This window comes from Cheilinus undulatus, linkage group 17 (assembly GCF_018320785.1).
Source record: "Cheilinus undulatus linkage group 17, ASM1832078v1, whole genome shotgun sequence".
Lineage (NCBI taxonomy): Eukaryota > Metazoa > Chordata > Actinopteri > Labriformes > Labridae > Cheilinus > Cheilinus undulatus.
This window is the reverse complement of record NC_054881.1, coordinates 34,109,240-34,133,255: the sequence shown is the minus strand read 5'-3', so window position 1 is coordinate 34,133,255 and position 24,016 is coordinate 34,109,240. Positions and strand designations below refer to the sequence as shown.

General features: G+C 39.9%; 2 protein-coding genes across 4 annotated transcripts in view; one reads left to right on the top strand and one right to left on the bottom strand.

The window, feature by feature from the left end:
- Positions 1–24: 24 nt before the first annotated feature.
- Positions 25–14,807, bottom strand: LOC121525109 (uncharacterized protein KIAA2026). Of its 2 annotated transcripts, XM_041810914.1 has the most exons (11): positions 14,295–14,807; positions 13,033–13,831; positions 12,183–12,230; positions 10,442–10,642; positions 8,650–10,271; positions 8,083–8,144; positions 7,836–7,925; positions 7,628–7,743; positions 5,486–5,691; positions 2,831–4,882; positions 25–2,683 (listed from the first exon to the last, which is right to left on the bottom strand). In XM_041810914.1, the coding sequence occupies exons 2-11, from the start codon at positions 13,629–13,631 to the stop codon at positions 753–755; spliced, it is 6,927 nt and encodes a 2,308-aa protein (XP_041666848.1). In that variant the 5' UTR covers positions 13,632–13,831; positions 14,295–14,807; the 3' UTR covers positions 25–752. The 2 variants fall into 2 exon arrangements, with proteins under 2 accessions (XP_041666848.1, XP_041666849.1); XM_041810915.1 differs by lacking the exon at positions 12,183–12,230.
- Positions 14,808–19,111: 4,304 nt separating this feature from the next.
- LOC121524875 (E3 ubiquitin-protein ligase UHRF2-like) overlaps positions 19,112–24,016 on the top strand; it is a 43,085-nt gene continuing 38,180 nt past the window's right edge. The window contains exon 1 of one of the 2 annotated variants that reach the window (XM_041810417.1): positions 19,112–19,429. In XM_041810417.1, the coding sequence (XP_041666351.1) occupies positions 19,277–19,429 (153 nt within the window). In that variant the 5' untranslated portion in view covers positions 19,112–19,276. The remainder of the gene's footprint in view (positions 19,430–24,016) is intronic. The other variant, XM_041810419.1, reaches the window with a different exon arrangement.

The window sequence follows — 24,016 nt, the reverse complement described above, 5'->3', positions numbered from 1 at the left end:
GAAGCAGCTCAAACACGTGTTGGGGACAGTCGCATCGTTTATTTCCATGCAGTAATGTCCACATTTGTTCAATGAAAATGTACCTAGTAAATACTTTTGAAAAATCTATATGGTAAAAATAAATAAATGTGACTTCAAAACATTTTATATGGGCTCAAAAATGTAGTACAAATTTATCTATTTACTTATACTTCAAAAAAGTAAAACGAAGTTTTCAAACAGTTACTGGTTCAACAAAGGATCATGTGAAAGAATCTGAATATGAACTGCTGTATTGTTCAAACTGACAGATAAAGCAGAGCAAGTTTAACCAAACAATTGTATCAAGTTTTTTTTAACTTCTTGAAGCAGTATCTACTGGTATTGAAAAGTATTATAAAAGCTTGAACTGAATTTATTTCATTTCTACTCCTGTTCTAATGATTCTTTAAAGTTGTCATTACTGGCCATTAAGTAAAAAAGGAAAGTCAAGAGTCTATAACATTCATCTGAGAGCATCCTCAACAGTATTCACTTGAGAAGATCAGAGTATACATTACCAATATATCTGATTGAGCATACAGTTTACTTATCAGTTGATCTAACCAAGGTATGACCTACTGTATCCTAAATGTAAGTTACAAGTCAAACTACAGTAGGAGGGCAGTTCTTCAAAAACTCCCAGAATCACTACAAGCAATGGTTCTGAGCCCTGCCAAAACTAAGCAGTAGATAGTTTTGTTTGAGTCCTCATACACCAGGCACCATCTCGTTTAATTGGTGCACTTCCTGTCTGCTGGCAAAGGCTGTAAAGAGGAATCACATATGTGTAGTGCTCCTGTGGAACTGTTGGGGGGAACCACCAGCTTTGCTGGATTAGCCTGGCACTGAACTGTGTTCAGAACAGCCCCATCAGGGCTAATTAGTAGCTTGGATGGTGCACCAGTATGCATACTTAGGGGTGAGGTCTGCAGAGAGTGCTTTCCAAGTGCTTGATTGTTCAAAACAGGTGGTATAATGCTGTTGTTTGTCCTCAACGAAGAGACTGTTTGAGTTGGACTCATTATTACAGTGCTGCTTGATGAAAGTGCAGTCACCACAGGTGGTGTTTCAAAGGTGTTGACAGTGCTTCCAATGGGTGGAACTGTAGCGACTGGCAGTGTCTGCATCCTAGACACTGTACTTACAATTGGTGGAACAACCACTGTTGGTAAAACTTGTGTTCGAATGCCGGCAAGCACTGGTTGCATTCCTGCTGGCACCATCTTTTTGACTGGTGTGTTTCCCAGCCCTGTTTGCTCTGAAGGCTGTGCCGGAGCAATGGTGTGTGCTGCAATTCCAATTGCCGTGTGTTGGGGCTGCATAACTGCGCCTGGGGTTGACACTGAAACCACCTTCTGGGCAGGAATAGAAGAATGCAAAGCTGGTGTGCCAGCAGCTGACGAGAGGGTTGCTGGTACTGTTATGATCTGGCTTGCCAGGGGACCAGATGATGGGCTGGGCAAAAGAGAGAAGGAAGATAAAGGTGCAGCCAATTTGGGTAAGGTGGGTGCTACTGCAGGCGCATTGGTAGATGAACATTCAGCTTGCACTGGTGTTGCCGCAGCTAACCTGATTGTAGCCAGTGCAGAGCCAAGAACAGGAGCACTGGTGACCACTGGGGAAACTAGCGCTGGTATATTGACTAATCTTGTTGGGGATGAAACCAAAGTGGATGCACCCACTGCAGGTGATGCAAAACTACCAGCCTGCACAGCTGGTAATGTAGGCAGAGCAGATACTACATTTGTTTTACTGTGCAACAACGCTGATCCCAGACTTTTAAGTCTGACGGGGATGACACCGGGAGTTTTTGAAGGCAATGATGGACCAACACTAGGGGTGCATGCTACAAAAGGAGAACTTGCAGCTGGGACACCAGGTAGCCTTGCAGGAGACTGTGGTAAAACAGGTGCTTGAGGTGTCAGAGCAACATGGCTCACCCCTTGTGGAGGAACTGATACTGCAGCGCTTATAGCAGTAGGCACTTGCTGGGGTGAAGGGCTGGAGATGATGAGAACGTGGCTGCCTGGATTTAGACCCTGGGGAGGGACTACAAAACGTGCATTGTTGAGTAGGATCTGCGTTCCTGCAGCAAGGGGCGTAGAGGTGTTGATGACTATCTTCTGCTGGATTGGGTCTGCAGTAGGGGTGGTGATTGGGATAGTGGTTGTCGAGATGGTTGCTTGGCTTTTATTGAGAGCAAGTTCAGAGGAAGATGGGATAGGTTCCTGAACAGTGCCGCTTGTAGGTGTTGATGGCTGATGGATGACATTGGAGGCTTGGGCTGGGCTACTCTGCACAGTAGTGGTTACCTGAGCAGGAGAGTTACTAGACAGTACATTTTGAAGCGTGCCAAGGTTTTTCTTGATTACGTTCCTTGCAGGCAGTGTCACAGCAGCAGAAGTGGATGTGGAAGAGCTTGACTGGGAGATGACGGGCGAGGATGGAATACCTTGAAGTTTCGAGCTGGCGGTCAGTGAAGTGTTAGAGGCAAGCTGGGCAGAACAGCTAGTGATGGTGCTCGAACTTGTGATGGGGACCACTCCAATGGAACTTATTGGAACTGAGAACGACACTGGTTTGCTCTTTGAAGGAGAACATGAGAGGGCACCGATTGTCTGTCCAATGGTTGTTGTCTTCCCTGTCAAGTGTATTTGAACCCCTAGAGAGTTATAAGAAAAATATTTTAGTCTAAAGTTCAGCATTGACAGGACGAATACAAAAGTGGTTTCTTAATCTTGCTAAATGTAAAGACGGACATAAGACTCAGCAAACACTAGAGTAATAAATACTACAACAACAAACCCACCTGACGGCAGACTGATGTTCTTCATTTTGGACACTTCTGAGCTCAAACCACCAACTGGCTTTCCAGGACTTAATCCCATTTTTAGAGAATGACTTGATAAAGGAGTAGTCATAGGCTGTCCACCAGCCCCTGCTGTTGTTGCATGCATCTGAATGCTTCCCACGGAGGTGATGGATGACGTTACTGAAGGTTGACTGATGAACATGACTCTTGATGTAGGAACTGGTTTTGCGGAAGAAAGAGAACCTTGAGATAAGGCCACATTTGATGCCCCAGAAGAAGAGGGAGTAACTAAGATGAATTTAGTGACTTGAGATCTGTCATCTGTACTAGGCCGCTTCACACCAGTCTTGTTAGTGATCTCCCCTTGAGTAAGACCTTGGGGGACAACAGAACTACTCAGTGATGGAACTGCAGTGTTTTTTACAAATGAAGCTTGAATATTCGAACCAGCAGGAGCCAGTTGCGCTTGCTGACTCGTCTTTGCAGTTGTTGAACCATTTGAGGTGTTGGAGCCTTGAATTGTAGCGACAGTGGTGCCTGCAGGCTGAGTTCTTGAAACTGGAACAGGATGGCTATCAGTTACTGCAGGAAGCAGGGGGGCCGTGACAGAGGAAGAGGACTTTAATACTGAAGGAACCTGTGTCTGAGTTTGCCCCAAAGAGATACTTGTCACTGCTGGAATGGTGGAAGAGGAAGTATAAGAGGGAGATGAGAGAGGAGTCTGTGAAGTCTTGGATACAAGAAAGGCTTTAAACTGAGGTGAGATGGTGATGACTGGAGTGGAGGCTAAAGAGCCAAGTGCATTCTTGTTTGAGGATGTCTGGACTTTAACAATGCCTGTGTTGCCTCCTCTAGTTGTTACCAAGATGGACTGAGAGTCACGGATGCACACAGTTTTAAGCTCCTGTTTCGGGACTGCAGGTTTGATTGGTTCGCTGGAACCTGAACTAGAAGGAGTAATATTGGTTGAGGGCTTTGGCGGGGTAATTTGGGTTGTGCTAATAGAAGGACTACTGACTTGTGCCAGCTTAAGCCCTGCAGTGATTGGGACCCCCTGTTGCAGACAAGGTGAAACAGAGGGAAAAGGGGTCCTCACTGTCTTGGTATCTTTCAGCGGAGCCACTTGCTGAACAGGAATTCTACTTTCGGGAATGGTAAACCCAGACACATTGGTTGACATACATAATGGTCCAGCAGCTTTAGAAGCTGGAACCTGAATGCCCTGACACTGTTGCTGATCTGCAAAAGAAGCCTTATCAGTGTTTTTAATAAGAAAGTTTGAAGGAAGAATCACTACTTGCTGCATGATTTTCTCCCCGGTGTTCTGGTCCATGACAGGATGAACAGAGATCTTGACTGGGCTGCTGCCATCTTTCTTTACAAGATGCCCCAGCCTCTCAGGTACCTTGTATATCACTTGAACTGGATTTTTTGGTGCACTCTGTGTTATTTTGGCCTGTGATGATTTAGGAAGAGCTGCCGTCACTATGGCCATCCCTGGGTGTCTTACTACTTCTGTCTGCTGGGCTCCTTGTGCCTGTGTTTGTTTTGAATTCTGCTGGGAACTGGACGGAGAACTTTGTGCTTTTATAAGTTTTGTGGTTGTCACTGTAGAGGTAGGCAGGGACACCAATGATGCTTTTCTCAGTTTGTCTACGTTGTTTACCATTGGGCAATCAGCAGGCCGTTTCATTAAGGTCACTTTGTTTCCCACACTCTTAGCCAGCAGGGTGGGGATGGGCGTGTAGCCCTTAGGTAGTCCAGTGGTGGGGTGGAGGATGGGGGTGCTGGGTGACAGTGAAGCATGGGCTGAAAGCCTTGCTGCCCATGCCGAGTTTGAATCCCCTGATTGGTTTAATGGGGCTAATTCTGATCTAAATGGGAGCCCAGAGGCCGGAGTTGATGAGATATTACTGCTGCTTATCTGAACTTTTGGTAGCAGACTGATTCCTTTCTCTGGGGAGTCCAGGGGGTGTTTCAGGTGGTTCTGAGGTACACATGTCACTGTTGTTTCTCCAGAAGAATCAGCCAAATACTCCCTGGTGCTTGCTGGGAACATAAAACAGATATTACGTCTAAATTTAGTGATTTTCAGCCATCTATACGAGTTCAATTGCTGGGTATTAGAGATGCACTGATTACAATTTCTTTGGCCAGTTTATCTAGGTTTGACCTGTCAATTCAGATTATTGCGCAGATGGGAAGAGGGAGAAATGAGTGCAAGGAAACAGTCTTTGTAAAAAAAAAAAAAGCTTTTTGCTTCGGCTAATGTACAAATCTATTTACGAGTTAGCTTGTGTGTTTCTGTCATGTTCATGTGTGTCGCCACATGTATAATTCTGAACTTTGGCTCGTGTGTTAATCTGAGATCAGTACAGAATCAGCTATGTTTGGGAGGATCGACCAGTTACGGATCATGGCCAAACTGGCTGAAACACAGACAATTCTGGCAACTACAGGGTCAATCAGTGCATCTCACTTTTGTATGGGTATTCTACTTCAATATTTCAGTTCCTCTGGGACATGACATAAATCAAAATTGTTTAATCTGGCTGTTCTGCCGCCTTCAGGGCCAGGGAAAACAAATCAAAGTCTTGATAAGACTACACTTATAAAAGTTAAGATGTTACAGGTCAAGTAAAATGACTCTACCTCCACTCCAAAGACCTCTAGGAACCACATGCTCCATGTCCTCTTCTTCTGATCGTCTATATTGATCTGAGAGCAAACATGCCTCCTTCCCAAAAGCCCTCTCTTCATCTTCATCTGATGATGATGATGAGATACATTCTTCACGCACAAAGTTATTGTACTCTGGGTGGTTCTTGAAATCATCAAATTCCTTCTTTAAACGAAGCCTTGGGTATGAGAAAGAACAGAAAGCAAAGAGCAAGGGTTTGTATTTGGTCCAGCAAGGATGGTGTATTCAAAGTAATACATACAGTGCATTCGGAAATTATTCAGACCACCCCCCAAACACACACACACACTTTTTCAGTTTTTCTCATGTTACAGCCATTTGCTACAGTTGAGAAAAAGATTTTTATTCTCATTCATCTACTCTCAGTACCCCATCATGAAAAAGTAGAAACAGAAGTTTAGACATTTTTGCAAGTTTATAAAAAATAGAAAACTGAAATCACATTTACATAAGTATTCAGACCCTTTGCAATGACACCTAAAATTTAGCTCAGATTCCTCCCATTTCTCTTGTTCTTTGCTGAGATGTTTCTACACCTTGATTGGAGTCCACCTGTGGTACATTAAACTGATTGGACATGATTTGAAAAGGCAAACACCTCTCTATGGAAGGCCTCACAGCTGACAATGCATATCAGAGCAAAAACCAAATCATGAATCCCACAGAAACTGTCTACAGATCTCAGACACAGGGTTGTTGCAAGGCACAGATCTGGGAAGGCTACAAAAACACTTCTGTTGCACTGATGGTTCCCAAAAGCACAGTGGCTTCCATAATTCTCAAATGGAAGAAGTCTGGCACAACCAGGACTCCTTCAAGAGCTGGTGGTCTGGCCAAACTGAGAAATCTGGGCTTTATGGCAGAATGGCTAGAGGGAAGTCTCTCCTCAGTGCAAAACACATGAAAGCCTGCTTGGATTTTTATTAGGAGTTTGTTGCAAATGTGCATTTTGAACTAAGGAGAGGCTTCCATCTGCCCACTCTTCCTAAAGCCCTAATCGGTGGAGGGCCGCAGTTATGTTTGCCCCTCTAGAACTTTGTCCCATTTCTACACAGGATCTCTTGAGCTCAGTCAGAGTGAACATCAGGTTCTTTGTCACCTCTCTTACCAAGGCTCTTCTCCTCTGATTGCTCAGTTTGGCCGGACGGCCAGCTCTTGGAAGAGTTCTGGTTGTGCCAAACTTCGTCCATTTGAGAATTATGGAGGTCACAGTGCTCTTGGGAACTTTCACTGAAACAGTTTTTTGTGGCCTCTCCCAGGTCTGTGCTTTGCAGAAATCCTGTCTCTGAGCTCTGCAGGCAGTTCTTTTGGATTCATGGCTTGGTTTTTGCTCTGAAATGTATTGTCAGCTGTGAGGCTCTCTATTGAGAGGTGTGTGCCTTTTCTAAATCATGCCCAGTCAATTCAATTGACCACAGGTGAACTCCAATCAAGGGGTAGAAACATCTCAGCAAAGACCAACAGAAATTGGAGGAATCTGAGCTAAATTTTAAGTATTTTCAAAGGTCTGAATACTAATGTCAAAGTGATGTTCCAGTTTATTTTTAATCAATTTGCAACAATGTCTAAACTTCTGTTTTCATTTTGTCATGATTGAGTACTGAGAGTAGATTAATGAGATTTTTTTTTTGCAAATCTGGCATCAGGCTGTAACATAAGAAAATTTTAAAAAGTGTGTGTGGGTTCATGTGTGTGGGCAGGGGGGTGTGATTAAGCCCTAAGCCCTACATCCATACATTTTATCTCATTCTATTTTCCCATGATAATTACAAACTTTTTGTTTTGCTCAAGTTTTATTAATCACATTATCATTGGATAAAAATCCTGGATTTCACCTATCACGAACAGAATTATTTAAATGGTAATTATCATGGGAAAAAAATATTGTTATCACAAAGAACTAGCTAAATAAAGAACTATTGATTGCAAATGAAAAATACCCTTTAGCATGGTAAATTAAATTAAATTAAAATGTATCGATGTATGTCCTCTTATGGCTTCAGTAGATAACACTAGCAGCAGAAAACTAATAATAAGTAGGATTAAGCTTTGTTGTTCATCCAGATGTAATATCTGTGTCTAATGATCTGTACCTATTCCTCTGGTAGGCCTTAACAAGTTTGGGTTCCCAGGGAGAAAGCTCATTCAGTAGTCTGATTAGAGTGCTGTGGAGGTCTTTCACAGCTTCTCTCCTATAATACCACCGACCCTGTGGGTGAAAACACCCAGGAAAATTCAAATTAGTTCAGCAACATCAAAATCCATTCAACAGCATCTTTGAAAGGTATGGCTGTCCCTTACCAGTCTCTTTTTGGTGCTCTCCAGGTCATCAAGCTCATCTTCAATCTTACTGATCAACTCTCGCAGCTCCTCAAGATTTGTGCATACCAACTACAGAGAAATAAACAGAGATTCAGTAAGAACATTGCAAGAAAGGCAGACAAGAGGGGTATACGTATGGGGAATAGCTGAAAATGTTATAAGATACCTTAACAAAGCTATTCAAAAAATGTACATAGAGTAAAAAATGATGCAATAGTTTGATTACCTTGAATGATGGTTCAACTGAAGGTTCATCTTTTATCTTTTTTGAAGCATCAACCTTTTTTCCTGTCAACAGCATAACAGATAGTCACTGAACCCACATGCTATTTCATAAAGAAAGAATTTGAAGTCCCTGTAAAGTGAAATAAGTCCATCCGTCCTTCCATCCAATCTCTCTTCTCTGGCACAGAGCCAGGCAACTGCACTGTGTTCAGAAGCATCTTTTTTTTTAAATTTGTGGATTATACTTCTAATGAGTGGGTGTGGCTTCAGCTCATTCACCTGACACGCTCACACCATCCTAGAGCAGATTTTACTGCCTCATTTTTCATGAATTTGAAAATTAATTTCCTAAACTTAGAGATGCTTTTCATGACTGAAATTTGGCTTGGCGGTTCATAACACAGTGGTCTATCATAGCAAGAAACCTGAAACAGTTTTTTTTTAATCACTTTAAAGGGACTTTTGTCCCACATGGAATTGTGGCTGTGAACACATGCTTTCAAATGTGCAATGTAGTACTAAAAGAAAATCACTTGATTGATATCAACAATTTTTTTTTTTTTTTTACCTGTTTTATGTTTTTTCTTCTTCTCCTTCCTTTTGATCGTTGTGGCGACTCGTCGCACTCCAGACTTGGCAGTCTCAACTGGGGACAGCCTCATCCTGTCCACGCGCCGCAGCTGCTTGTGCTCGCCTTTCACCCTCGGCAGCTGTTCCCTCCCTCTCTTTTTCTTCCACTTTTTTTTTTTTGTCCAGATTTTGTCATTAACCCTCTCTTCACTTGAGTTTCGAGCACTTTCAGATGACAACTGTGTTGCTAGCCTTGATGTTCCACAGCAGCAGTTGTGATCCTCAGATTGGAGATTACTTGTTTTGCTTTTAAAACAGTCCAAGCAGAATGATCTTTGGTTTCCCTGGGCGAGACTTCCTCCCTCCACTTTGAGCTCCACTGGTTTGTTTGTGAAGGCCACATTCACTGATCGAGCAGGTGACCTGCCAGTGTAACTGTGCTCACCCACACTCAGACAGGGCTCTTTTGTCTCTGCTTTAATGGTGCGCACTGAGCCCAATGTGAAGCCCTGCTCCTGTTGCAAGAGTCTCTTAGATTGATGCTCCACCTCTACAGTCTCTTCCTTTATATTAGCTTTCCCACCACTTCCACCATTAGGACTTAAATGTGACCGGGATAAGGAGTTAGTGTATAGGTCCAGTTTAGGATCTTCACAAGAGTCTCCATCAGAGGATACTGATTCAGAACTCTCTCCCTTTGGTGACCATATTTTAAACCTTTTGATATCTTCCTCTTCTTCCCCATTTTCCTCTTTGAAACTCTCCAGCAGCTTTGTTCTTCCATTTCCAAAACCACCATACTCCCCCATGTCTGTTGTTCCTCTGTAACACGCCTTGTCATTTTTGACCCCCTCATCCTTCATTCCATCTGACTCTTCATCCTCTGTCACTGGCTCTGTTTCAACTCTTTTGACCCATAAAGAAGGGAAGGGGAAAGCTGGGGGTGTGCTGGGGCTCTGGCAGTAAATCCTCAGGTCAGCCCCACAGAAATGTGGGAAATGTATGTAGGCATTCTCTTTACTGTCGTAGCCCAAAATAGACTCCCTACATTCATGAATAGGCTGGGACAGCACAGCATCCTGCACGTCTTTCTGCGTCTCATACACATGATCACACAGACCCTTCAGAAGCCATACTCGCTGGTAGAAGGGGAGCAAGTGAAAGGGTTTCTCTGTCAAAGGACTAACCTCTCCGAGCGCCCTGAAAAACTGGTGGCAGAGGCCCAGTTGCTCAGCCCGCCCTGGCTGATCACGGGAAGCACCTACAGCTCGATACCAGCCCATGACCCGCTGCCTGAGCTCTGATTCCCAGCGGCGGTAAGGCAGAGCAGGCCTACGGTGCAGGGTTGCCCTTCGCTGGGATGGGGACAGCAGGGAAGACATGATTTTGGACAGGAGGAGGCTGCAGCGAGGCATCAATAAACAGCGCTCAAGCTCAAAAAATACAATCTCTGGGAGGTTAAGGGCAGTCTGAGCAAGGCAGAGGAAGTGCCCGATAGCAGGGAGTTCCCAAAGTGTGTCCACAGTGTGGAGGGACGCCTGTGACAGTAAAGTCTGCTCCCACTCATCCACCTCTTTGGCTGACATTTCCTCTGCTTCTTTCTTCTCAAGCTCACGTTGCCTAAAAAGTCAGAGGACACATCTAGATTAACATCATTATTATTTAAAGTAGCAAAACATCATGACACTGTCATACTGCAAAATTGTTGTGGACCCAAGGAAGAATAGCTGCAGCAAAGCAGCAGCTAAAGGGAATCCTAATTAACTACCATATTTGAAAGTCTAAGTCACCTCTTTTCTTCCTTGACCCTCTGTTGCTCTTCTAGCCTTAAGGTCTGCACCATGATAGACTCGTGTCCACCAACAGTGATGGTAGCCAGGCTACGAGGGGCCAGTCTCCTCCTTGTTGAAGTGCCTGATGAACTCCTTTCCTCCTCGAGCCCAAAACGTCCTTTAGAAGTCACTGCCAAGGTCGTCTTCTCTCGCAGAGTCCTAGTTTGAAATACAGAGAGAAAAAAACAGAACAATGCTTTATCATGAATGAATAGTTACTTAATTCTGCCTGTTAGGATATTTGGAAATAAGGCAACAATTTACATTTCGGGAAGATAATTTTTACTTGTTAACACCCCTGTGTTTTTTGTATTTAAACAACAGCCAGTTAATCTTACACTTTAACAGGGGTCACCAACTATATTTGTACTTTGGCTAAATTCTGTCCTGATAGGCACTTTGGGGGATAGACTTTCATATCTAAAATAAACTAATATTGTGGTCCAATAACATATTATCATATTAGTGTTTGTATTTTCTATCAAAGTGAAAGTAATTCTTAAGCATTAAAAGTGAGATCAGTCTCTATCTTCTATGGGCAATTTAAATATTTTGGCTTCATATTTCTAGGACTGCCATGTTGCCTTTCACTAGGTCTATTGTTTTGATTCTCAGGCAGGACAATCCTATTCTCCAGGAGCCTGAAGGGAAAAGGTAACAAAGAATACTTAAGATTTAATCAGGACTGGATTAATGAGTACATGTTTGTCATGCAGCATATTTATTTATGATAGCTTACAGGTGGATTTCTGTAAAAAAAATCAAACATCAAGTCATTCCCGACAAAACTGATGCAGTCTTGATCATTCTGGGGTTGATTTGATAGCTGTAGAGATTTAAGGACAAAAGATACCCTAAAAACCACTGGGCCTACATTTTTTTCCTCCTCCCATTTTCTGAATTTAATCATCTTTTGGGGGGTGAATGCGGAGCTTTGGATGGCCTGATTTGGTCCCGAGGCCGCCAGTTGATGATCACTGATCAAGTCTAAATCAAAGACCAGTCTACAATATTTGAAGGTTTTCTATAAAAACACTGAGACCAAAGAACAACTTAATATGTTTAAAAATTAATAGTTTCATTGTATGTGGTTTTTCTTTGGTGAAAGAGGAAGACCAGGTGTGTGTGTTTGTGGATAGTATCCAAACCGTATAAAGTGAATTCTTTAACTTAATCCTTCATACATCATATTGGGATGTCTCAGTGAGAATTATCCTGAAAATGCAATTACCATCCTTCTGCTGGTTAAAGTACTCACACTTGAAGCACAATCAATGGCTAGTTTGAATCTAATTATTTTTAATAAAGTTTAAAAATGCATTTTTTTAAAAAAAAATACAACAACCTATAAAATAGCAGGATGAAATGATTTAAAAATGAAGACATCAGCTCTAGTTAGGAGGGGGCTAAAAATCCCAACTTTGACTTATTTAATAACTATTTGTCCAACCTCTAATTATTTCAGCTTTTTGGATTTATTAAATTACTGCTAAATTTCCCTTTATTAGTCAGTTTCTATTTTTCTGAGTTTGTTGTCTTTCTGTTCTTCTTTTAGGGGTGTTGTTATAAGATTTCACTGTATTGTCAGCTCCTTGTTAGTCCTGTTATCTGAAGTGTATTTGTGTCTACACTTAAAAAAAAAACTTACAGTAATGATGTATCTGAACAACTACACAATTTCTAAAATTTAAATACTCACAAAAAAGTATTTTCATTTCTTCTTCCTGGCCGTTTCAATTTGTTATTTCTGATACATAAACAGATGAAAGTGAGACTGTGTTTCAGAAAAAGGCATCACTCATTTTAATGATGATAATTATAAAACTATATTTAAAGAAAAACAATAGAAAATTTGAAGTAGTTACTTAGTCATAATGTAGTAATCACCTAGTAATTCCTCATAATATGTGGTAATAAGGTGGTATTTCACCCTAATCCTAACCCTAACATTGTGGCAATTCCCTGGTAATTAGGTGGTATTTTACCAAGCAATTTCTTAGAAATAAGATGATAATTTTCCATATAAGTTGTTTGATAATTTCCAGGTTATGTCTTAATTTTGGCCCACTAAATTAAAGTGAGTCCTTCCTGAATAATAGTCAAGTAATTTTTAGGGCCAGGGCTAGAAGGTTAGGGGTTAGGGTTAGGGTTAGGCATTAGGTTTGGAGGGTGAGGGTGAGGGTGAGGGTAAAATACCACCTAATAATCAGAGAATTTCCAAAATATTACAAGGAATTATTTGATAATGAATGCATTTTTACTATGAAAATAGTTCCTTAATATTACCATATTTCCAAGTTAATGCTTGGCAAAATGCCAGTTAATACAAGGTAATTACCACCTTGTTTTTCAGAAATTACTAGATTAAAACTACTTTTAAGTATAAAATTAATAGGGAATTAGGGCCACTAAAATAAAGTGTTAACAATTTAAATTTCCAGAAGCATATACTGCTTAGCAACATTAAGTTATGACACGCATGAAAAAGCTGTCTGCATTTCAGCATTTGCTAAGCAATTAAATTATCGATTCAACTGCATTATGTTTACCTGGATAGCAACGTAAGCTTCTGCTCCAGCATGATTTCCAGTTTTTGAGCCTGTTTGGAGATCCAGTGGTCCACCCCATGGTATCGATAACAGTTCTCCAACATCAGCCTGAAGTCTGCCACAAACTCTGTAATGGTGTCATACTCCTGGTTGATAAACTTCTCTTGCATCCTCCGCAAACACATTGACTGCTTGAGCTGTGCCTGACCCCGGCTCCTGACCCCTTCAATGCCATGCTGGGCGTCCTGGTGACCAATAGGATGAAGGAATGGGCTGGTGATGCCTTTGTGCTTGTCCAAGAGGAAGCCAGTGAATATCCGATAAGCCTGCTGGACCTCATAGTTCATATCATCCTCAAAACTATTGCTGTTGGTAGAAATGCAAACCTCAGGCAGAGAGAGATCACTGTTAGAAAACTCTGACATGCCATCATTGCTCAGTGCAGGGTCACCCTCAAGCGTAACATCTCTGCTATCGCCATCAAAGTGCAACTCCACCATAGTCTCAACTCCACAGGTGCCATTACTGAGTGCATCCTCTGTTATGACAAGATCAGTGTCTTCTGTGCTGTTGCTCACATATTTGGATTGTGAAGACATGATGTCAAGGCTGGACTGCAGGATCTTGGTCAGTCACAGTTAGGAGATGGTTTTGGAACAACTGTGTGCTACATGTTGCTATGATTTGGTCAGACATATCCTTGTGATCCCTGCTGCAGGTACCTCAGGTGGGTTACAGGTGCCTCTTATGTTAATCTTTTATGTTGTGGCCAACAACATAGTTTTGATGGAGATGAAACCTAAAAAAGTTAGAATTAGCAATGTTTACGGCGCATTTGTACAGAGAGAAACAATATAAAGTTCACAAGGGAGATTAATTTTTTTACACATAGCATCAACAAATTTGCTGACATAATTATCATGGCCGGTGCTGACATTATTACATGCGCATGATGAAATAACACAATGTTAATCTCATGCAAATGCGACAGAATTCAGAGCAGTTAATATTTGTTTTTCTAACTGCTACATCTTTGCAAACTTTCTATTTCTTTGGCACAATGGCTAACTAGCTTATAGTTAGCTATTAGCGAGCAAGCTAACGGTAGTTGGATCAATATTAAGTAAACAAAGTTTGCTCTGCTTTTGCATGGAGAGTTTCTACAGTGCACTCTCGCATCACGTAGCGTCTCCTGATGACGTGAAAAATCAGACCAAAACAAAACTGGCCAGAGGCAGAGCTTGATGTGTAAAACAACGTACCTCGATGTTGTCAGTGGGGCTCCAGACACGCACCAGGCAGGACCGCTTTTAGCAAGCTTAGCAGCCTCGGCAGCTTGCTAGCTGGGCTAGCTTGCCATTGTCTCCAAGTTGGGGCCTACAATTGCTGCGTTCGCTATCCATTGAGATTTTTTGGAGGAAAATAAATGCTTTGCCGATAAAAAGTTACGCAGACATGTCATGTCGTCAGCGTAGGGAGTCACGTCAGTGACAGTCAGATGGCTAGAGGTGCATTAGCCGGCGGAGTAACACTAGCTGATTGTTTGACAATGCATAACAGTTCATTATCACTAGCCATCCAGCTAACCAGCTAGGTTTACAAGTTGACAGCCTATTTATGACAAGAAAAAATCATCTTCTTTACTTCACGGGCACACGTGTGCTGTGTTTCAGGTTTCCGTAGAACCCTGTAGGAACTGCAAAGGGCTATTAAGGCTGTCTGAGTTTTCCGTCTAGCTTGCTTACTGTCCACCGTCCACTTCACTTCCACCCTGCGTGCGCCCGATGCAAATGTGCGCAGCATTACGTAGGCTGCGGGTCGCGTGTCACACTAAATTGTTATTACAGCTCCGGAGCTATTTTTGCTGAGACGTTAACTTTTCAGCTTCTTTTAACTTTATTTCCAATGTGTCCTTTCATTGTGTCACGCTTTGTCCATGGAAGAAGAGTAACTTATGATGCTCTCATTGACAAAAATGACAAACATGCACAGCATGTGCCGATATTTTCACAAAGAAGGGTGTAAAAGAATCAAAACTTAAACTTCCATTCATTACCTGCTAGCTCAAGAGTCTTAACTAGTTAGAGTAAAATGTAGGTTATCTGTTTATAATACAGGCCGTAAGAGGCAACATACATTGCTGTTTCTAACCACTAGATGTCGCCAGTCACTAATGTACAACTCCATTTCAACCCTTTCTCTGTGCGATATATCATTAGAGCTGTTTTTGCCCTTGATTTTGTCTCTCAGGTGACCCCAAAACTCGTTTACACCCGAAGACAGCTCAAACAGGTGCTAATTGCGGTCAAAGCCGTGTTCGTATGGCCGAAGGCAGGATTTTTACCCTAATTTTTATTATTAACTAATTTAGAGTCAAACATACTTAAAACAAAAGATATCCCTGAATTTGGAATTTTGGTTGTTGTAGAGAGGCATGTTGGGAGTATGAGCGCCATAGGCGGAGTGAGGGGTGCCTTACATGACTCTAGCCCGAATGTTTTCTCAGAAGCCTCAAATCTTTAAGGACGGTTAAAAAAGAAACAATAAAAATATAATAATTTTAAAAAGTGGTTTTCTGCAAAGTTTTATGGAAGATAAATCGGAGGTCACAGAGACATGGCTAAGTGAGCTTCTAATAATCTTTTCAGAGCATTTGTCTTTCACAATGTTGGTCCCACAAACAGAAATCCTGCAAAAACACTTATCCAAATTAGTTGGCAAATCTACAACACCAGTCTACTTTATTGATTGACAGGAAAGTAGGGGTAATATGACAACAAGGGTAGGCATTATTATGGGACAATAGAATGCACTTTCCAGGGCTCACTTTGGAGTTGTGTAACATTTTTTAGCATACTTTGTTTAATTCATTTACCTTTAAATCAAATTTCCATGTTGCTAGTGTTTATGGTTCATACTAAAAGTGTCCCTCAGGGACATTTTCAAGCCTTTTGCCATTTAGAGAGGGAAGAATGTATGTCATATGTGCTTTTTAGTGAAAAAAAATACCCTGGATATGTTCAGCACAAGCCATTTTTTCCAGAGCAATCATATTTTCTTGTGTCAGCAAGGAAACAGCAGATAACTGAGCCGATGTGATTCTTGTAGTGTCAATGGCCAATGCCTCCAGCTTGGCTCATCGTTAAATAAAATGCTATACCACAAAAGGGTTGTGATTTACAGGGATCTTAGCTTATCTAGAGGTAACTGTCAAACATGGTAATAAATTGCCTCCATTCTTTTTGCGTAAGTACATGACAACAAATACACCACAATAAATAGATAGGTGGACTAAAAAATAAAAGATTGACTCTACATTTTTTAACAAAATGTTCTCCTTAGCTTGGAAGCACATTATATGTTAATGGCATTTGGGTAAGGCCTACTTTTTTGCTTCTCTCTGGTCTTTTCTATAGCTTATTTAATGAAGTATTGATGTGCATTCAAATTTTCAGAAAAAGAAAAAAAAATTATTAAGAAAATTTAAGGAAATATTTTCAGTATGCAGCAGAATGGTCTGTCTCTCCTTTGGTAATTCAATATTCACAGTTAAAGGCCTATAAATAGCATATGCAGGCTATCAAATGCATGAATCATGAACTCAAGCCATTAGAAATGTGCAAAATTCATCAACGAAAAGCTCTGATTTGACATGTACATTCCATCACTGACCCAGTTTTGCAACTGTAGCAATAAAAACTTTGAACGTGCCATAATTTGAAGACATGTACTGGTTTTAATTTATCATGCAGACATACTGCAGCCATGTGCAATAGGTGGTGCTACAACAAAAAAATAGAATATTGAATGCACAGTAAGAGACCTGAGGCAGTAATGCAAACTTTGGACCTTTTGTAACTGAGTTACAGAAGTTTCCTATGAGCTGAGACATCAGATTTTGATGATCTACACCCTTTGACTTTTGTACGACTTAAAGAATTGCTTTTCATTAAGGTCCTTTTGACTAGTACAACATATTTGATGATGACTGGATGAACCCCTTTGGATGAGTCAAACCAAGGGTGATCCCTGGAAAAGACTGAAAATCATTTATTTATGCATGAAACTTTGAAAAGCTGATTTGTGCATGAGTCAAATAATATTTTATCTTTGATGTTTCTTCTAGCTCCACACCAAATTTGAATTGGATTGAATAATTCTCCTTGGGGGAGTTAATCCAGGAAGCTAATTTCACCTCTTTTTTTTTTAACTCAAAATTAATTGGTAGATTTAGTATTGGTTTCACTGTGTTGGTCCAGGAAGCTTTAATGTTGGTCTGGATATGAAACATAAACACATATTTTATAATTATCAGCTGAATGTGCAGCAAGGTCTAAATATCCAAAATATCCAGAAAATATTGGCTGTTTGCTGTATAAACAGCTGCATTTTGATAAGCGGTCAAGTGCCAACGCTAAACTCAGACATTTCCTGTGTGCATTCTATTGTCCCTTCAAAATAAAAGTCAAATCGCGGCTGGCCAATGGAATGCTTTTAATGGGAAACTGCAACTGCAGGAAATGTTTCATTAAGCAAGAACTTGACACTCCAAGGCACCCATCTTAAAAAAATAGAAAATGATAAAATAATTCAGTGTGTTAAGAAGAGTTCAGTGATGATCTTGAATTTTCCTGTCTTTAAACTGGCTAACAGTAATCTTGAGGTCTGTAGTAAAGTTAGATATCTTGGACATTTTATCACTGGTAAAATGACGGATGATGATGATATCTACAGAAAATGCTGCAAGATTTATGCACAAGCAAATATTCTTGCTCGCAGGTTTGGTTTTTGTTCAGATACTGTCAAGTTGTCTCTGTTTAAAGCATATTGTATATTGCACACTTGTGAACAAACTAAGAAATTAAGTATGCAGAGGCTACAAGTGGCCTATCATGCACTGAGATTATTACTGAAAAGACCAAGATGGTGCAGTGCAAGTGAGATGTTTTTTTAACAGCAGGAGTTATACTCTACATGCTGTATTAAGAAATCTTGAGTATAAATTTATGTGTCGACTTGATTCCACTGGGAATTAAATCATTTTGGCCCTGACTGACATCAAATATAGTGCTGTTAAATACATGTCACCACTATGGAAGCACTGGTACAGATGCCTGTTTTTAGTGTAATCTTATTTTTTATGCTTTTTATAATTCATCTGATTTATTAACTTTTATCGTGCCTTTATGGAAACATGTATGTATTGCTCTGTCCTTTTTTTATGTGTTGTTTTGTATTGTTTTCTGGACATAGAGTCTGTAATAAAGTTTTGAATTGAATTGAATAATAATCATTTAAATAAATAAATAATACTTATAATAACAATAATAATAAATAAAGGAAAATAAAAATTTCCTGATCCCGCATTAGGTCCACATCACCTTTTAAAAAAATTAATTCACATAGGGTTAGTATAACCTCTGGTAATCTTATTACCATATAACTTCTTTTTAATCCCGTTAATATTTAGCATGTCTATAATTTGTGAATCAAAATGTTTTAGAGCAAATACTATTTATGTTAAACAACAGAAACTATGTTTTTCATTGTTGTTTTATTTTTAGACCATGTGATATCATCACAATAGGACGGAAGAAGGAAAGGAGGTTATGAAAAGATGAGAAGGATGCTGCGGAAGAAAAAAACACTACTAATAAAAATAATAGTAAATAAACAAAAGAAGAGGCAGAGGACAGTTTACAGCGCTGTAGCTTAGCTGTTAATAACCTATTTGATTTGATTCCTGGCACAGTATTTTTTTTATTTTCGCTTAATTGTTGACATAATAAAATCTCAATACAAGGCTGTCTTTGTTCCCCTCGGCAAACTTTTCTCAAGATACATGAAGCTTGGAGTGTCCCCTTTTTGTATGGTTTTCGACCGCCAAACTGGAAATATCTATAGTTTTCATCTCAGAAATCACACAATACCAAGTGGATGTATTCTTCATTAGCAATCAAAAAGTCAGAAGAGTTATTTATTTTGTTACATTACAGTAAAGTACAGTAAAGAGAGCACTGTACCTTTAAGTGCAAACTGTGTTCGCTTGAACGTTATTTCGCGAGATTTGCTTGGCGCCGCGACCTCATGTGAGACACCTCCTGCGCGAGCCAGTCCGACGATACCTCTGCAGAGGAAAACGCAATGGATCCCTGAACGTTTTCCATTTCTATCTCGAAAACATTATTCACATCCAAACACTGCTTCATCTGTTGTTTTTGAGACATAACAGGACAGTGCAACGATGTGGATCCAGGTTCGTACGATAGACGGGAAGGAGACGCGAACCGTTGAGGATCTTTCGAGATTGACTAAAATTGAGTCTTTACGGTTGAAAATACAGGACATCTTCAATGTAAGCCCACAGCAGCAGCGCCTATTCTACAGAGGGAAGCAGGTAAACATTGTTTTTTGTGCCGTCTCGTTACGCAACCCTCGTTACTTGCTGGTTTGGCAGGGTTTGGTGCTGGTGGAGAGTGGAGTGGTCCTCTCTGGTGTCTCGGACCCATGCGAGCTTCCTGTTTTGATAGGAATTCGCCAATAGTTCTTGCGCAAGAGCCTGGGGTACGCCGTGTGCCAGCCCCTTAGAGTAACGGTGACATGACATGGAAGTTAGGTCCTGTTATGAAACCATGTTACATTGAGGTAAACCCCATGCAACAAATGCCTCACCGCCGTAGACATGTTTGTTTACATTGCTGCTAGAGAGAAAGGAGAGCATCACTCTCTGTTTCCACTAGTAGACCAAAACAGTGCTGAGCGAAAACAACCATCCCGCATCACTTACCTATCAGCACTCTCTCTGTTGTACTTTAATTGCAATTATAGCATTTCAACTGAAGAACCCTGCAAGCCTATTTCATTTCATTCCTTTTTTCCCCTTTATGGATGCATGTGGCACCAGCTGCCTGACCAAACCTGTTAGCGAGCCATCAGAGTCGAGCATGTGGTGTTTTATGATAATGTTAATGATGATTTGAAGGAGGAGGGGACTCCTGCCTCCACGTGCCCTGACATCTTAGAGAGTAGTGTTTACATAATGGCGTCACTACAGTCTGAACACTGTACAGTGTTCACCAGCAGATTGAGGAAGAATATTTTTATGAATGGCCTAAGATACAGATGTAAAACCTAACCTTTCAAACAACTGAATAAATATGTCTATGTCAATACTGCAACATTTCTGACATTTTTGGTTTTATATTTAATTTTACATTCAGTTTGGCCTATGTGACTTATTTAATGCCATCATTGCTCTGAGATACACTGTGTGTGTACATTACAACTAGGCCTGTCATAGTTAATCAAGTTACCTGTGATTAATTAAGGTCCACAATTAGTGCACTGTTTTTTAAGTGAATTATAATATGCTTTATTTTCCCTTTAACACACTGATTTAGTCATATCACCTTGTCCCTGTAGTCACGCTGATGCTTAGTGGACAAGTTAAAAGGCATATGCACCTTATGTTCTCAAATATCTACCTTTTTACTGTGTCCTTATATCCTTTTAAATTCATTACAAATTCCTTTTTCTGTTGTTAAGTTTTTGTCATAATTGTCAGTCTACAAGCGGGTTTATATCCAAACAGGAAGTTAATTACCTTAATTTTAACATAGTATAAAAATCCAAAAGGGGAAAAAACTATACAGTGCAAAACAGTTGCATTTTAAAACATGATTAAAGGGTCCGATTAATCACGATTAACTACAGAAATTCTGAGGTTAATTGCGCTAAAAAAACGTAATCCATTTACAGCACTTATTACAACCTTAACCTGTCTGATTACATCAATAAAGCCAGTTTAAAAAGCTCTATTTTAATAGTTAAACCCTTTAGCACCGTCTTTCCTTTTAATACTATAATAACACTTGTTTCATACTCTAATAACATTTCATTGAGATAATTTGATTTAATTGCAAGTTGAGCTTTTCTGTTCCAGCATTGAAATACAGATATTACTGATATAGCCTAATATTTTACTCATATTTTATTGAAAGTTTTCTTAAAAACATGTCATGGCATCATTAGCAGTTTTTTTTTTTACCAAGTATTATCCTGTGATAGTTAGGGAGTTCAAGATCTCAACTTGAGTCTTTATTTTGAGATCACAAATCTGATTTCTTGTTGTAATGATTTTTTCTCTTAAGCTCTCTAGAAAACAACAGATATTAAGTCACTGTTGTGATGAACAAGAAAAATAAAAAGTGCTGATGAACGTCCTCTTTAGCCAAAAGAAAGACTACATTTTTAATGTAAAACTTGTCGAACTGGCATCGTTGTTAAGCTCTGAAAATAAACTGTGCTGATCTAGTCCCAGTTGCTTGCAACAAACTCTTAATATTTTGGGCTATCGTGCTAAGAAACATGATGTCAGAATGTACAAGCTTTTGATGCTTATTATTTATGGTAATTTAAACACCAGAATTCTTCTTCTTCCCACAACGTGACTCAGACAATCCATTATTCACAACATCACCAGTGCTCTGAAATATTTTCCTGGAACTCAGAAAACTAGTGCCACAAACAAAATCACCATTCAACTTAAAGCTACTTTGAGGAGTTTTTAACTTTTAATGAAAGAGACTTAAATTAATGCAGATGTCTCTTTATGAGCTACAAAGACAAGCAACAGTCAGCTACAAGACTGACGGCCTCTAAAAAGTCATTTTTGGATGACGGGATAGATGTCAAGCAAAGTGTTACGCTGCATGAATCATATTTCTTGAACACTTTTCATAGCAAAGATTCTTTATTTGTAATACACGTGACTGTTAAATGCACAGTGTTTCAATTCTGCATCTAGGAGACTCACAATCAATGGACTGTGGTTTTCCCCCCTAATATTGTGATTTTAATAGGGAAGCATTTTAAGTTTACAACAAACACAAGTGAAAAAAAAAATCATTCTACATAAGGATGAATGGTTTTAAAAATGTTTATATAAGCTATTGTGTTGAAGGGATTGATCATTTTTATGTGATTCTCAGTTTGATGAGAAAAACATACAAAAATAAGGAAAGATGTTTTTTTGCAAACTATTCTAAAAAAAATGACACTGAAATATTTGCATAATGCAAATGGATATATGCATATAGATGCATATATGCATACATCTCTGCTGCAAAAAATGGTATTAAACCAGAATTTTCACACACATTTCTTGATAAAGGAATATTTCACCATTTGCTATTTGAAAATTGCAGTTAAAACATGCTGTGATTTAATCCAAATTCTGATTAATTGCCCAGTCCAGTAATTGGACTCACTATTCAATAGAAACTACACTCCATAAGGTTTACCTACCAATCAGTTCAGCTCCTGTTCGTTTTCATGGATGGCTTTCACATAATGAGGGAGAAAAGCTGTTAAAAAGTGATATTCCTGTGTTGAGCAGCAAGAGATTCCCAAAATGCCTTGCGAGTAGCTTGCAACACATTTCAGGAAGCCCCCATTTGACAGCTTGTCTCCCTCATTAATCAAATTCAACCATTAAGTGAAACAGTAGTTTACTCTTTAAGAAATAAAACTTATGGAGTGCAGTTTTCATTAAAAAGAATTCCAAAAATAGGGATGTTATGGATTTTTGCCAATACTTGATACGCCAATATTTGCAAATTAATTTTGTGGATATGCATACCAAAATTTAAATGTAATTTATGTAATTGTACTTCTTAGTTTCCGCACAAGGCAGTACTACTACGCTTATTCTGTAAAGAAACATTTTTACATGTTGAATTTATTAAGTGCATAATGGAGGTAGCTTGGACAACAGAATGCAAAGCTGATGGCAGAGAATAATTGTGGTTCATCACAAGTTATCAGCGCAAAACACGAATGAGGTACAGCAACAGAATGGCTACTTCCCGTAGCAGTCTTTCATGTAACGTCATCCAGTGTCATGTATGGTCATTGTAGCAACCATTGCAACACATGGACCGTTACAGCTATAAAAATAAGAACTTATCTGGATTTGGAAACTCTTGGAAATATTTGAGATAATGTAACTACTCAACTAAAATATACGTAACATAGGAGGTGCCCTTTTTTAAATTGATATTGACATTTCAGTGCTAAAAATCTGTACCTTTTAAGACGAAGAAAGACAAAAACATGCTTTAAAGTAACTATAATAGTGCAAAATGAAAAAGCACTCCCTATTTTTACCCCCCCAAAAAAGGCAGAAAAGTTATCTTTCATTTTGGTTAGAAATGCCTGCCAATACGGATGTCAATACCGATATTTAAATGTAGTTCAGACCTACAACTTAAGTGCCTAAACACATAATTTCAAATTTGAGCATGATCAACATAACAGATTTCAGTCCTTTTAAACATTCTTTGAAGTGTGAGGCATTATCAGTAATGAAGAATCAAGACCTTAGCTGATGTAGACCTGTTGGCCCAGCCTAAAACTCCACCTATGGGGCTTTTGCATTACATTGAGCAGCTTGGCTCTACCTTGTTTGACTCGGCTCAGCAGCCCAGTGTGGCAGGGGATTTCCTTTTCCACCACAACCCTGCTACCCATGAGGGTGTGCCCAGAGCCGAGGACCGGTGTTTTGAGTCCATGATGTTAAATAGCTGCGCTTCAGTGAGCAGTGTTTTGCTCTGCCAGAGGAAGAAGAAGCACCCATGGCTTCTCCTTCAAAGTTTCTTCTTCTTCTATTGGTAATCCAGCAGATATTTCAAAGTTTGGTGCAGTGGTTGCAAGGCGTCCCAGAAAGAAAACGAACCGCTGTGACATCACCACGGCGCTCTAACAGGTGAGGCGGGTGTCCTTGGGCGCTACTTCAGAGCAGGACAATTCTGGCTGCAACTTGGCTTAGTCCAGCGCAGCTAAACGGGTGGTTGAAAAGTAAATCAGTGCTGCTTTGTTTAGATTGGTGCAGCTAAATTCATAGTTTTAAAGCCCGCAACTTATTTGTATTCCAAGTACTTACAGCTGAAATAGGCTGATTTTTATTGCCAAAGTATCGGCAGAA